This window comes from Spodoptera frugiperda, chromosome 11 (genome assembly GCF_023101765.2).
Source record: "Spodoptera frugiperda isolate SF20-4 chromosome 11, AGI-APGP_CSIRO_Sfru_2.0, whole genome shotgun sequence".
Taxonomy (NCBI): Eukaryota; Metazoa; Arthropoda; class Insecta; order Lepidoptera; family Noctuidae; genus Spodoptera; species Spodoptera frugiperda.
In genome coordinates this window covers 116,419-130,783 of record NC_064222.1, presented here as the reverse complement: position 1 = coordinate 130,783, position 14,365 = coordinate 116,419, and the positions used below count along the sequence as shown (strand labels likewise).

The 14,365-nt window shown below is 35.6% G+C and overlaps 1 protein-coding gene across 1 annotated transcript in view; it reads left to right on the top strand.

Annotated features, from left to right (window-relative positions):
• The window catches only part of LOC118274802 (glucose dehydrogenase [FAD, quinone]), a 37,284-nt gene that overhangs the window by 19,063 nt on the left and 3,856 nt on the right, over positions 1-14,365 (top strand). The window contains exons 2-5 of the mRNA XM_050696915.1: positions 8,223-8,372; positions 13,197-13,317; positions 13,663-13,808; positions 14,001-14,259. Coding sequence (XP_050552872.1) covers positions 8,223-8,372; positions 13,197-13,317; positions 13,663-13,808; positions 14,001-14,259 — 676 coding nt within the window. The remainder of the gene's footprint in view (positions 1-8,222; positions 8,373-13,196; positions 13,318-13,662; positions 13,809-14,000; positions 14,260-14,365) is intronic.

The window sequence follows — 14,365 nt, the reverse complement described above, 5'->3', positions numbered from 1 at the left end:
ATGTTATGAATTTGCAACCATATAATAGTGGGTTTGATTCCCGCGGCACAATTCCCACCGACAAAAGTGGGATAACACCTGCGGCGCTATTGTTAAACACAGAACTGCGTTCTTTTCAAGGTGGTTAAAATTGTATTACTTGTTGTTACCTCATCGAGTGGTCAAGCGTGATCTGTGGTTTAGATATTATTTGAATTCGAAGAAAAATCCTTAGCTCGTCTCTTCTTCTCTGATTTTCAGGAGGTCACTCAACAGTGGGTGATTTCAGACTGAAATAATGTCAATAATTTCTCTTACATAAATAATTATAATATCAATACTCTCATTGTATTATAAAACTCAATTTTTTTTAAAGTTTGCGGAAGTTCGCAGTTCGTGGTACGACATATCACGATAACAGTAATACTTACACGACTGTTACCGAACAATAGCAAACACGTGCGCAGGCGCAGTCGTGACGTCTTACTTCTTGTATGCAGCTGATCGTCAGCCGATTAGCAGATCCTGGAGGATAATATGCTGATAACTTTCTTTTATACATATATGGAGAATTAAAATTCAGTTTTGGGTGCTTTTGTCGTAGTAAGTCATCATTTTCCTAGGTATAATCTATCCTATTATAGTGACTTTCAAGGTACCGTACCTTTTACTTGATAAAAGGTTTTGTTTCAATTAGTTTTTTGGGAAACCGAAGTAACCTAAGCCTCGGACAAAATTGAAAGTTTCATAAAAAAAACTGTTAAAATCAAGATTTGAACTATCAGACCTTGAAAGATCCATAAAAAAATACTGTTCAAACCTAAAGTCGACTTGAAACTTGGTACCAGATCAAATTAATATGGGTACACATGAATCACTATTATCATCCAATTCAATCAACCACCAAATTACTTGTTCCAAAATAATAATAACACGTTATCAAGTCAACAGTCAAAAAAATTAAGAAATAAATACATATACAATGTATACATGTCGCCTGAAGTGAAGCAGGCAATGTGTTTACGATGTCAAACAGTCAGATTGTTTGACAGGACATTTAATTCAGTCACCTTGACATTTCAGTGCAGGCTGTACTTTGGTCCGAACGACCCCTGATGGACTTGTCAGGTTTATGATAACCATTAATTTGTGCAGATGGTCTGAGTTTGTGATCCTGGTTATTAATTTGTAGTCTGGACCTTTAAGTCGTAGGGCTTAAAGTTTGGAACTTTACATATCGACGGCGAAGTAGTAATACTTCCTAACTGATTATTTTTCACTGAAATTAATTGAAATACTAATGTATGAAAACCCAAGAAATGAAACGTTGTTTTCAATTTGAGTAAAATTTGTACTTTTGTCGGTTCGAAGTATTGGTACTTCACAACATATCAACGTTATCAGTGTAGGTTAAAATCAGGTTTGTTGGAGATAGGCAGCAACCACAAAACGCCGCATTCTGGCTTCCGTCTTGTTTATAAAAAAAACATTATTATCAAAGCGAAGGACTTGTTCAGCTCTAAATAAAGTTTTAAATTAGTTCTTACATTGATTGTAGCAGTAGGCCTATTAGAAAGCTTATTGACTAAATTTTTTATGCCCTATTTAACCACTCACCTTACGATACTACACCGGATCCAAATAACACACATACCCCGATAAACATACAATATGTTACATAGTAGTCAAACCACGCCCTCCCCCATACATCACTATGTCAGTCCGCCGACATTACTTTCACTAAAATATTACATACAACACAACATATGAACAAACTTTATTACCAGTTATTGCATGTCAGCGAGAACTTGAACAATTTCAGACATTTTGATTTAATACCCAATCTTCATAACGTGCTGTTGCATAGGTATTTCCCTCCGCAGCCATTGAAGTGAATACAATGTTGCATTAGGTACAAAGTTTACATAAAATTATGTAAAAACTATCTAATAATACTTACTAATACTTTTGATATCGGATAATCCCATAATGCTTCGCTAAACATGATTTTATCAAACACAGAATTTCACATTTCGTAGCCTTAACAAAAGACATCAACGCGCACGCTTGATGTTGTGACCAACAACTTTTTCAACTTTTTCAACCCAAGAAAAAAGACGAAACACTTTAAATATCAAGAGTTAAATTAAGTAAATTGAACTGTAACCTCCTATAACACGATAGGCACTCGTGGTATCTGATGAAGTAACCGTAACTTTAATTACGAGTTACAAGTAAAATACCAACGAAACTATATCCTGTCTTCATTATTGAGCAAAGGGTATGGAAAGGAGAATGCCACAAATATAAATAAAAATCTGGAAGATCTTATCTTGGCTCAAGGTAAAATATATTGTAAAAAGAAAAGTTAACAAACTACAAAAAGGAACATCAATTGTAGTTTTCTGTAAATAATAAATAATAAATAAATAATAATAAATAAATTTTATTTCAGACTTTACATGTCCATATATTTATTAGTAATAGTGTGTTAGTAACAAGAGTGCTTAATGCTAGGTTAGTATTGTTAGTTTTGACGATTTATTTATTTAATTTTATTAACGACTGTGGCCACCCAGTGTCTCTGCAAGGGACAGTCCGGTAGGGCAGCAATCATCTTCAAAATGCTGTTGTCACTACCATGCAAGTGCCGCAGTAAGGAGGCCGCTTTCTTACGCATGATGGCGTGTAAAAAGTGAAAAATTTTTTTAATTTATTTTTCTTATATATAGTATATGCTACCCATTAATGGTACTAATGTTACTTTTACTAACCAATAACAATTCGTTTAACTACCTAAACTTAGCATGCGCGCTTTGAACAATATCCGTCTGAGACTGACGACTGGTAGCCTCCATTCAATAACTGACAATTTTAAAACACAAAAATACACCTTCAGATTCAAACTTAACATCGAAAGCTCTAGAGTCGTACTCACAACCACGAGACACATGACATCTAAGTAGGTACCTAGTTTATACATATGAGGCAATGCTGGGTGAATTTTCCTGATTGCGCGGCCGAGCCTTAATTGACGCTAAGTGTGTTACGACAGGCACCGTGATGAGGTCGGTGTCGGTGCTCGCAGATTCTTGCTGGCAGGCTCAGCAGGTGTTGCAACATCACTCTACTTAGGCGTGCTACCAAAATCTGGTTTGTTTGTCAATTTTGACACTAGATTGTCCATGTTGTTTATTTATAGTCATGAGTCAGATTGTCTTAAAGATGTTATTGCGTGGTGAAGGCTTGTTACATTTATCAGACACTACTGAAAAATAAAGTGCCTCTTTCTACATCTGCCAAGATAAGCCGCGATTGGATAAAAAATATTTTGCTTTTTTCTTCAAAAACGGTGCATTTTCAAACATAGAAGTTCACATACTCATGACACCCGAAACAACATTTTGTGGATCATACAAACAGTTTCTCCGAGCGGCAATCGAACCTGCTACACGTTGCACGGCAGAGGTCGCTAGTATAGCTTCTGGCATCATCATTGGTAACGTCACCATTACAACTATTACCTAATCGCACCTTATCAGCCCTTCTCCTAATCATAATTACAATCACTCTTATCTCGCAAACTCCAATACAAATCAGATCAACCTTTAACCAAAGGTTAACGAGCAGATAGCGTCTCATTCTCAGCTCATTTATAATCATGTGCGTTTGGCCTTAAGGTCGTAATGAACAAAAGTGCGTGTCCATTATGCAGCCAATGAGCATAACGGTGGATCATAATCGCAGATTAATCATTAGTTCAGTCTCATTGTAAACATTAATTGACAAGGCTTTTTGTCTTTATCTTTAAATGTCATCTGGATAGTTAGCGATATGGGTATTATGTAATTGTTTTTGATGATAAATTATTGCAAATTTGTACATACAGAAGTCATGTGCTATATTTGCTTCTGTAAATCAATCTCGGGACAGTTGCAATTTTAATGGTATAAGCCGGTAAACGAGCAACCCCAGAGGTGTTGCCAGCATTTTGGGGATTAGGAATTTAAGGGTTGTTGCGGAATCGGGGATTGGAAAGATAGGACCTTTGTCATTTTTTAATATAAATTAGAAACACACCTTTCCGTTTTATTCTCCGAAAGAGATTTAAAAGTACACATTTAGTTTAGCAACCACTTTTCATAAACCCGACACCATATCAGATTTTATAGTGACTTAATGCATCTTAATTACTAAATTATTGGATTTAATTCACATCAGTCTTCTATTGTCTATTAATAAACCTTTATCAAATCCAGATTATAAAAGGAGTTAATGTGAATGATTTGCAAATTTTATTCGCAGTGCATTGCGTAACACTGAATTATCGAAGTAATATATAACTGTAGCGTTACTATATGTTGTATATCTATTACATACGGTCCGAACATTTGCATGACCGTAGCTAATCTGATAACTAGAACTCTTGTACACTCACCGCGTTACATATACTGTGTACATAATATGTTTTGTAAAATAATCATGTAAATCTAGACTTCGATAGCGGTGTAAAAATATCTCCATATAAAATCATAATCGGTGGATTTTATGGGAAACTTTCTGGTAAAGTTTCGCGATTACTGAAACTACAAGGTGTCATTTTTTATGGGACAAACCCCCCACAATCTCCCAAACTGCTGCAACTCCTGTAAACGAGGATCTACCGTAGATACAACCATGAAAACCCGGATCACGGAAGTCTGGCCGCATCCCAGAGTTATGAATGTCTTGGATCCCGCAACGAAATAAATCAGAAAATATTATTAGAGGAGAAGGAAAAGAAAACGATAGTTTCCACTTCCCTCGGTGAATTTAATACAGGTCATTCAACAGGACATTTCAGTCATTCAAAGAACTATAGTTATTTGCATCTACAGTAAATCAATTAAAATACCGAAATTAACTTTATAATTATTTCCAATGAATCATGTCCCGAAATACGTGAATTCCTGCATGTGTAACTACATGTTTAGTATAAATTATTACTTTGATTCACTTAATTCAGCGGATACGCTATTTATGTTATATGTTTAGATAAATTATCTGTAATTCGATTCAATTAAATAATTATTTGTGTGATATTTAACATTAGTACATAGCACTACATAATAATATGGTAGGTTCCTCGGTGAATTAATGATGACATTCTAGTAAATGAAAAAAAGCTAATTCATATTATTACAAAAAGATAATGGGAAAATTAGAATGTGTTTTTTTATTATAATTTACGATGTAATTTGTAATGAATGAAAAATATACAGGACATAGGACGTATGTAGGTAAACATACATAAAGTAAATAAAACAAAAGGCCACAAGATTCTTTATTCTGTCATGTAAAGAGTAATTAACCAGGGTCCCGACTAATTATGCGTTAATTTCACATAGTACTTACTTTAATATCAGCTCTGACATTGACGGGAGCTACACAATATGTTTCGCTTTACCCACCAATTATATTAGTCCCACAATTATAAGGCTATTTATTATAATAATAGAATTTACAATGAAGGCTCCACACAATCAATGCAGCGAATTGTGGGGAGATTTTATCACATCAATAATACATTATTGAATTATATGAAATATCTAATAAATATATATGTAAACAATTGTATACAAAAATAGAGGCAGCACCTATTTTTGTATACAATTGTTACCTATTACGAAAATATACATCGGACGCAACTCTGGACGGTATGCTCTCTCTGAAAAATATTCACACTGTATCTCATCCAGGAATCGATACATCAAACATCTAGCTGGATTTGCCACATTCGATCACTATGAACTACGTGGACCAATGATAATGTCCCAGGAAATTTATTATTTGCTCGACCAGGAAATCATCGACAACACTACGTTTTTGGTGATTAGACTAGACGCCTGTGTACTCTACATTACAGACTATTTAACTTAACTAAAAACACACGGTTTACTCACGTAAACATCGCCGCGTCTACTCACCCTACTCATGATGAAGAGTCCCTACGTGACTCAAAACTAGTAGAGCTTTTCTCCATTACATTACATATGTCTATGTCTCACACGATAGTTATTGTAAAGATTAGCTTTAAAAGTAATCAATGAGTTAATGAAACTAATTGCAGAAAATGCTATACGTATCATATCGAACTAATTAACGTCGATAAACAAGAACAACAGAAATTGATGTAAGCAATAATTTTATACGAAGTATTGCAAAACTTTTTTAATTTTAATTACAATATACACACGTAACGTATGTTGAAACTGTAACATATACATCATAATCTATGTTATCTCTTTCATCTAACTATCGGACACCAACAGGTCGACCACTAACAAAAGAAGGTCAACCAACCTCCTCCCATCAATCTATCATAATTTCTCATAACATTATCAACTCTATAACAAACTAATAAGGTTTAAATTCTCTTAAAGAAAGTCAGAAAGTGTGACCTGCGTTTGCATATTATGTGCAAGTACAGTGACACACAAAATAACAAACATGATCCTGAAATCAATATGTACTTGTGTTGCTGACTGTACCTGACATTGCCCGCGGGGATTGCGTGCGACCTTGCGCACATGCGCTTTGACCGGCGCCCGCGCACGCGTTTTCGTTGACGCGTCATTAGTGTAGAGATTGCAAAAATTACAATTAAAGGTTACATTATTGTAATGGCTTGTAAGTAAGCTTTAAAGCTCTTTTTAATATTGCAGTATCAATTTCAATGCATATATTTAAGTATTTTTCATCTAGTCTCTTGATTTGCGTTAAAATATCTTTTGTTTTATTTATAGACTATCTGGGTCAATCTCCAAAACTGGCGTAAACATCACACGAATACGCACGTTTTGGAGATTGACCCATCTACTCTTTGCCAGTACCATAAACCAAGACACGAGCGTATTGCCACATAAGTTACCATACCATGATTATTTTGCAAAAAAAAAACAATTTACACGTTTCCTTCATTATTTACCAGTCCCAATACAACTTACAACACACGAACTAATAAATTCCTACCATTTTATATACAGGCTAAACTATATGAAGTATTAGACATAAATTCTGCTCTACAATGCAACAATTCATTAGTTTCGAATTAGCATACTGGCACAGTCACCTGTTCTATTCATTGATAAAACATCAATGTCAAGGCAAGTGTTCACAATGAATTAATGAATACTAGATTGATACACGGTCTAGTTTCGAAACTATATGTCATGTAATTCTAGACTTTCTAAAACGAGCAATAAAAATGAAATCAATATGTTTATTTGTAGAAAAGGTTTGTATATAGCGTATAAAAAAGTTTACATAGTCATTGTTAAAGTATAGTTTGCTATACCTAGCCGTTAGCGTTAAACATATTAAATACCGTAACAAAACAGACACATTTAAAAGAACAAAAACCTATGCAGACAAAATAAAAAACAACTTCTCCCGCCTTAGGTGAGGCAAGAGGGAGTGTCAGACTCTTACTGACTAAAAACCACCCCGTTCCTTCTCCTGCTTTGAGCCGGAGCCCCGGTAACCTTTTACGTTGTCCGCAGCTCCGGATCACACACAGACCTGGAGTAGTAATCTATATAAATCACTCGAAAAGTTGAATCGAACCCGTATCACAGAGCGCAGCAGTTGGTGTTCCAGCCACTACACCAATAGGACATTGAAGTAGATACTAACGGGTTACAGCACCGAGATTATCCGCGCCACTCATGCGCAGAATGCACAATAGAACAGCTAAGACGTTGGATCTGCAACCATTGACATTTCCGCGTCTTAGTAATGTCTACTTTTATCTAATTTTCTTGTCCATTTCTTTAGCTGTCTAACTTAAGGAAACAGGCAGGTTTTTTTATAAAGTAATTTCACCATAGAATGGCATCGAAGAAGTTATCAATAAATAGTCTATTTTTATAATAACTATCGTAAGACATACTAAATTAACTAATAACACGTCGCTATCGCCGCGTCTGCGCGCGCTGCTCATCAGTCCATCTGTGACTCAAAACTAGTAGAGCTCCATTAAAATGCGTGAGGAAACAATGACTTTTAGTTAATAAGGAATAGTATTTCACTTTTGTGCCTTAAGAACTCTAATGCGCAGTTCATAGCAACTAAAAATACTTATACATATGGAGTTTCGTACACATTTCATCATATGTCAATTGTATCCTAAACTCAAAATATCTTACTGAAATCTATTTTAATCTTTAAAAGCCTTTATTTAAGAGTTAATTTCCTTTCTTCAGATGGCGATAACATGCGACTGCCCGATGATGCAGCCGGGCCCCACGCTGGCGGCCACCTGCGGAGGAGGCGCCTTCATGCTGTTCATGGGCCTGCTGGAAGTCTTCCTCAGGAGCCAGTGCGATCTTGAAGACCCGTGTGGAAGAGCTCAGGTATGTATAGTTTAGAATATTCTTTTATATGTTAGATAGGTACCATGATACTTGGTTTGTAAACGTTATGAGTAAAGAATTTATTACTATGCCAGATGGCGCCTCTGTCAAATAAGGACCACCTACCTAATTTGGACTAACGAGTAGTTTATATCATTAGAATTTAATACGGAATATTTACCATATTTCTTATTTTCTGTGAGCATTGATCAAGCGATGGGGATGTACTGGTCAAACCTTCTCCGTAGCAAGCCAAGTGATGCCACGTATTGAACTGGATTGATATATGTGATGTTAGTTCACTCTAAAACTAAATGAAAGCACGAACTCTTGTATAAGCAGAATCCAAACTGCTACATTTAGTACTAAAAAAGCCCATCTCTGGACGAGCTGATTGACTGCACAATAGCCCGTGTAGGCACAGAACTCCACTCCATTACGTATGTTTGACATGAGCTCGACGTTTCTGGCGTATCTATTCATCGCTGTTTCCGCGACCCGGTAAATTAAACGCACGATACCTCTTGTATAATAGCAGAATATCAAGCTGCAAGTTACAATTTACATACGAGATTTTGCTTTTTTTAAACACCGGTAAACGAGCAGACGTATCACCTGGTGGCGCCGTGGACACTTGAAACACCAGGGGCGTTACAAGTGCGTAACCTGCCTTTTGGGGGTTAGGAATTTAAGGGTTGTTGGGGAATCGGGGATTGGGAAGATTAGGAAGGGGGCAATTGGGACTCCGGTAACCTCACTCACACAACGAAACACAGCGCAAGCGTAGTTTCACGTCGGTTTTCGGTGAGGCCGTGGTATCACTCCGGTCGAGCCGGTCCATTCGTGCCGAAGCATGGCTCTCCCACACTGAGGCAATTGTGCTTGTATATATTCGAACGATACTGCAAATTTTAACTTGGATCCTAAATACTATACTTAATGGACTACGTACCTGTATCAATAACTATTTAATATACAGGATGTAAACGGAACATTCACATACGCCGCAAAAAGGTGAAGGTAAAAACCTAATTCTATTTTAAAAAAAGTTCCTTTCATAATTTACTTCCGACAAATAATTCCGACTCTTACGCAGATTTGACACCGATTTTCGGACAATCAAATATATTAATCACTTGACTTACATTACTCTGAATTACTTTACACATACTACATACATATCGTATAGTTTATATACATATGTCTATGTTATTTAATATATTACAAAACGTTCGATAGCTTTCTCAACCTCTCACAATTGTTGTCATAATCTGCATTTAATTTTTTCCGTTGTCTTGAGAACATCGTTATCGTTGGATGTCATTTTGTAGTCACGAAGTGTTTCGTGTCACGATTGCTTTCCGTCATCTGTGGCTGATTGTCTCTCAAAGATATTTTGTTTGTTATTGTTTTTATTGGTTTTAGAGATGTAGACCAAACACCATCGATGTCGATAACTGCTAAAATCCTTTTTTGTCATAAGTAATGTGTAAAATGTATATATTTTTTGTTGTAATTTGCTTGGCATTTATACTACATAAGCCAAACACGCCTATATCTACATATTATACAATACGAAAGCGCTATTTAATAATCTGAAAATATCATAGTCGTACGCATGATTTAAATTTTATTTCAAAAAAGTTGACATCAATATTATTTTATTTAAATGTGTTATTCCTTTTGGCATTTAAAGAAACCTATTTAATAACTAGACCTAACACTAATTACCTACCAGTCAAGCACTACCAAACGACTAATTAATTTATAATGTCAATATGTCTAATGTAAAGCCTTGATAACAAATTGCACATTTAACTTGTAAAATGACATGCACAAACAAGTAATTGCATAGGAAGTGTGCCTGTCGCGGCCGTTCAGGATACGTCGATGATTAAGACCATGTGTTAGATATTCATTTAGTGTGCTTACTGACATCCACTGCTCATATTTCATCATTTGCGTAAGTTTTATCGTGTGTTTCGTTTAAATTAAACTATAAATAGCTTCTAATTTCTAGGAAATCGAGGCTTTTTAGAATCGGTAGATTTAATGAGATTTTTATGTAGGTGATTTTGAACCCACCATTACACTTTTATTGAAGTTGAATTAAAGTGTATCTATGCGTATTTTCCCACTTTTAGCGATAATTGCATTACACCTTATGTTTCCCGAATATGTGTATATGTATGGAATGTGCATCTCTATGAGTGCCTCCGGGTTTTTGTCAATTGATAACTTGATAAGTTCTTCACTCTAACAATACATAATTCTCTGATAATTATCATAATTATGCAAAGGTCTTTTCAATTATGTGGTTATGTCTTGGTTACGTAGGAACATAGTAATAGGTCTCATCAGATATGATTATGTCGATAACCATGTACATACATAACAAAATATTAAATTCAATGTAGATACAATCGGATAAAGGTGAACAGGTAATTCGCAAATAGGAAGTGCATGTTAGAACATGTGGCTTATTCGTCTGAAATGATAAGGATCAAATATAACCACACTATTTATTTATTTGTTTATTTTTGCTTCATCTACATTCATCAATTTCTTTATGTATACACGTTGATTGTGGATCTTTTTCAATATGCCACCTATTTAGTTAACGTACGTCGTCTAGGGCGCCCTCTACCTCATAATTGAGACAAAACCTCGACATTGGCAGTATAGTCGACAACACTATATTGGAGAATCGGTTGCCATTCAAGAAAGAAAAAAAAGTAGATACAAAGTAAACAGCTCTGGTACCTTATGCTGGCACTACTTTAGCTAGTAATTTAGTATCTAAAATATACCTCAGTCTTTTATATTATACTACTATTAAATATCACGTCTTATGCACAACTCTGTCACGTACTAGCAATGCACGTACAAGTTTGGCGAATTTTTTCTTGTCCGGAATTCAATTAATTACGTCCTTTAGGTTGTTTTTATAGCAACTTTATTTTGCTAACAAAAGAAACACTTTGTTTTGTAAATTGATTCGAATATGAATATAATATACAGGCGCTGGTGACTATAATTTTGCTAGTTGATAGATAAGTTACAGTGGTATTGCCGACTACAACGTCTCATATTCGATTGACGAGTCAAAACAGCGTTTATGGATATTTTTGTGTTTGGTAAAATTGCCATTAAAATATAAAACTGATAGACAAACTATTTGTCCACTTATTCCCCTACAATTAATGTGTAATATTATGAACCTGAAGAACATTCAATTGTAATAGTTTATTTTCTATATCTGGACCTACAAAAAACAAAAAAAAATCGTGCATGCACTTAGTATGTGCCTATTTTAATTAAATTATGTTCGGGGTGAATAAACTTCGGCCATGATCACAACTGTCGATTGATTATAAAAATAAACCGAATACATAAAGTGTCAACGTGGTTATATGTATAGGTACAAAACTTGTTCACTAATTAAAGCCTTCATAAAAAGATGTCTTGACTAAATTGCAGCATACGATACTACTAAGACTTTTAATATTAAGGGGGACAATCATCCAATGACTTCTGCCGTCGATAGGAAGAGTCAGACTGACTACAAAACCACCCCGTTCCTACTCCCGCTTTTCAAGCTGGAAACCCGGTAACCCGCTAGGTAGTCCACAGCTCTGAATACTAACAAGACTGACACAGACTTATTTAACTTTGGTAATCGTATATCATCACTCCACGAAATACTAGACCGCTTTATCTCTACAAAAATTTAACTTTTAAACTCGAAAACATGAATCTGATTTCATCCATCAGCTAGAAATAAGTCGCTTCATTAATTATTTCAAGAAGTTTCACAAATTTAATTATACCTATCAAGCTAATCTCCCAACATCTTCCCAATGAGATGACCACACAATTTCCAGCCAGGCTGGCCACAAGTCGCCACCAAAATGAAATTACTTCCCCATCAGATTTGCGGTCAGTTTCGGCATCGCACGCCTTACGTAACGCACTGCAATCAAAATTATTGTAATTTGTAATACAAATCGGTGCATAACCGGCCATAATAAAATATTGTTGTTATTGCTTTCTTATTCATTTTTATTGTTTAATGACGCTTTGCATAAAAAAGATTGTACCTAATTGCAGATTAAACTAGATGATAGGATCAATTTATTTTATTATTTAACCGAATAATTGTGTAAAACTAGAAAATATTCGATTGAATATTAGATAATATTTGTCAGTTGTATTTTATTAGCTTATTGATTCGTTAAAATATCTAAAATTATTTAGTACTTATTCCAAATCGTTGTGTTTAAGAAAGACAGGTCCTTGTTCCAATTTGGTGTGTTCTAGTTATATTTACTATTCCGTAAAAGGATACTATTATTTACTGGACACAATAATGTCAAACATCCAATGGTTACATTCTACAAACCATATGTGAACTAATTAACCAGAGTGCCGTGTGAAAAAGTAATATTTTGCAAGTGTCTCGCAAACTAATGCATTGTTTTAAAGAACCTAAAATTGTTGTATGAAGTTTAAGAATTCATAAGCTTGAAGCAACCGACATTGAAATATGCAAACTGTCTCATTTAGTGAACTTGAGATGTTAGGTTTAGAATATCTTAAATTCTCATAAAGAATCTCATACATAATTCGCTTTTTGAGAAACAGTGGTTTACATAAAAGCAATTGAGTCCTCTTGGTTGGTCCTCGCAGGTGCTAAATACCTAATTGAAACTACGGTACTTTATCCCTATAGTATTTTTATTAGAAGTTATATATAGAGACCTATTTTCAATAACTCCTCAAGTCATACATTTAATTCCTAACACCTTTTATCTTATTTTACAGTACCGTCGTCACATGGACTCGGTGTACGACTTCATCGTGGTGGGAGGGGGGTCGGCAGGCTCCGTGGTGGCGGCGCGACTGTCCGAGGTGCCGGAGTGGAGAGTACTGCTGCTGGAAGCTGGTAGGATGCTTTGGGATATTTTATGTTGAATACAACTTCAGTATAACATCAAACTTTGTAACTTTTGAAATTTTGAGATAGAATAATGTGCAGTTTATAAACATTGAATTTTATTAGTTTTTTCTAATAACATAGGTGAATTGTTTTTAAATTAGATGAAGTTAAAACGTCAAGTTATCTTATAGTAAACTAAATCCAAAAAAAATATTTCTTCAATACAACTTTTTGTCTCTCACACACACACACATATGTACACTTGTCAGGCAGAAAAAAATCAACACCAATTAGCAGGATTTCAATTCAATCACATTAATTTCTTCTAATATTGCGCTATTCTTCTTCCAGGTTTCGACGAGCCGACTGGAGCACAAGTGCCGTCAATGTTCCTGAACTTCATCGGGTCGAGCATCGACTGGGGCTACCAGACGGAGCCCGAGCCGGCTGCCTGTCTCGGGGAAACTGATCGCAAGTGCTACTGGCCCAGAGGAAAGGTAAGTCCTTATAAAATGAAAAAAAAAAAACACTGGTTCGTTTTGGAACCTTCGTTAAAACTATCATTCGGAAGATTATATCAAACATCGAACAACTACTGCCAAAAATTAATTGATACGTATAATATAACAGCAAAAGCAAAGTGCGTGTTCCGTGTCCCATTGAATATATTTTTGCCTTATACTCCAAAGGTCCTCGGCGGTACCTCAGTGATGAACGGCATGATGTACATGCGTGGCTCCCGCAAGGACTACGACAGCTGGGCAGCAGCCGGCAACGAGGGCTGGTCCTACGAAGAAGTACTGCCTTACTTCTTGAAGTCAGAAGACAACAAGCAGGTTAAGGATATGGATCAAGGATACCACGCCACTGGAGGACCGCTCACAGTCGCACAGTTCCCATACCATCCACCTCTAAGTTACAGTTTGGTGAAAGCTGGAGAAGAATTGGGTGAGTCCCAAAAGTCCCAAAGCGTCCCAACCCATGCTATAATACTTATTCACTTTAAAGAAATCTGTATCGGAATATCTTCTACCAAAAAACACGACTCTATCAG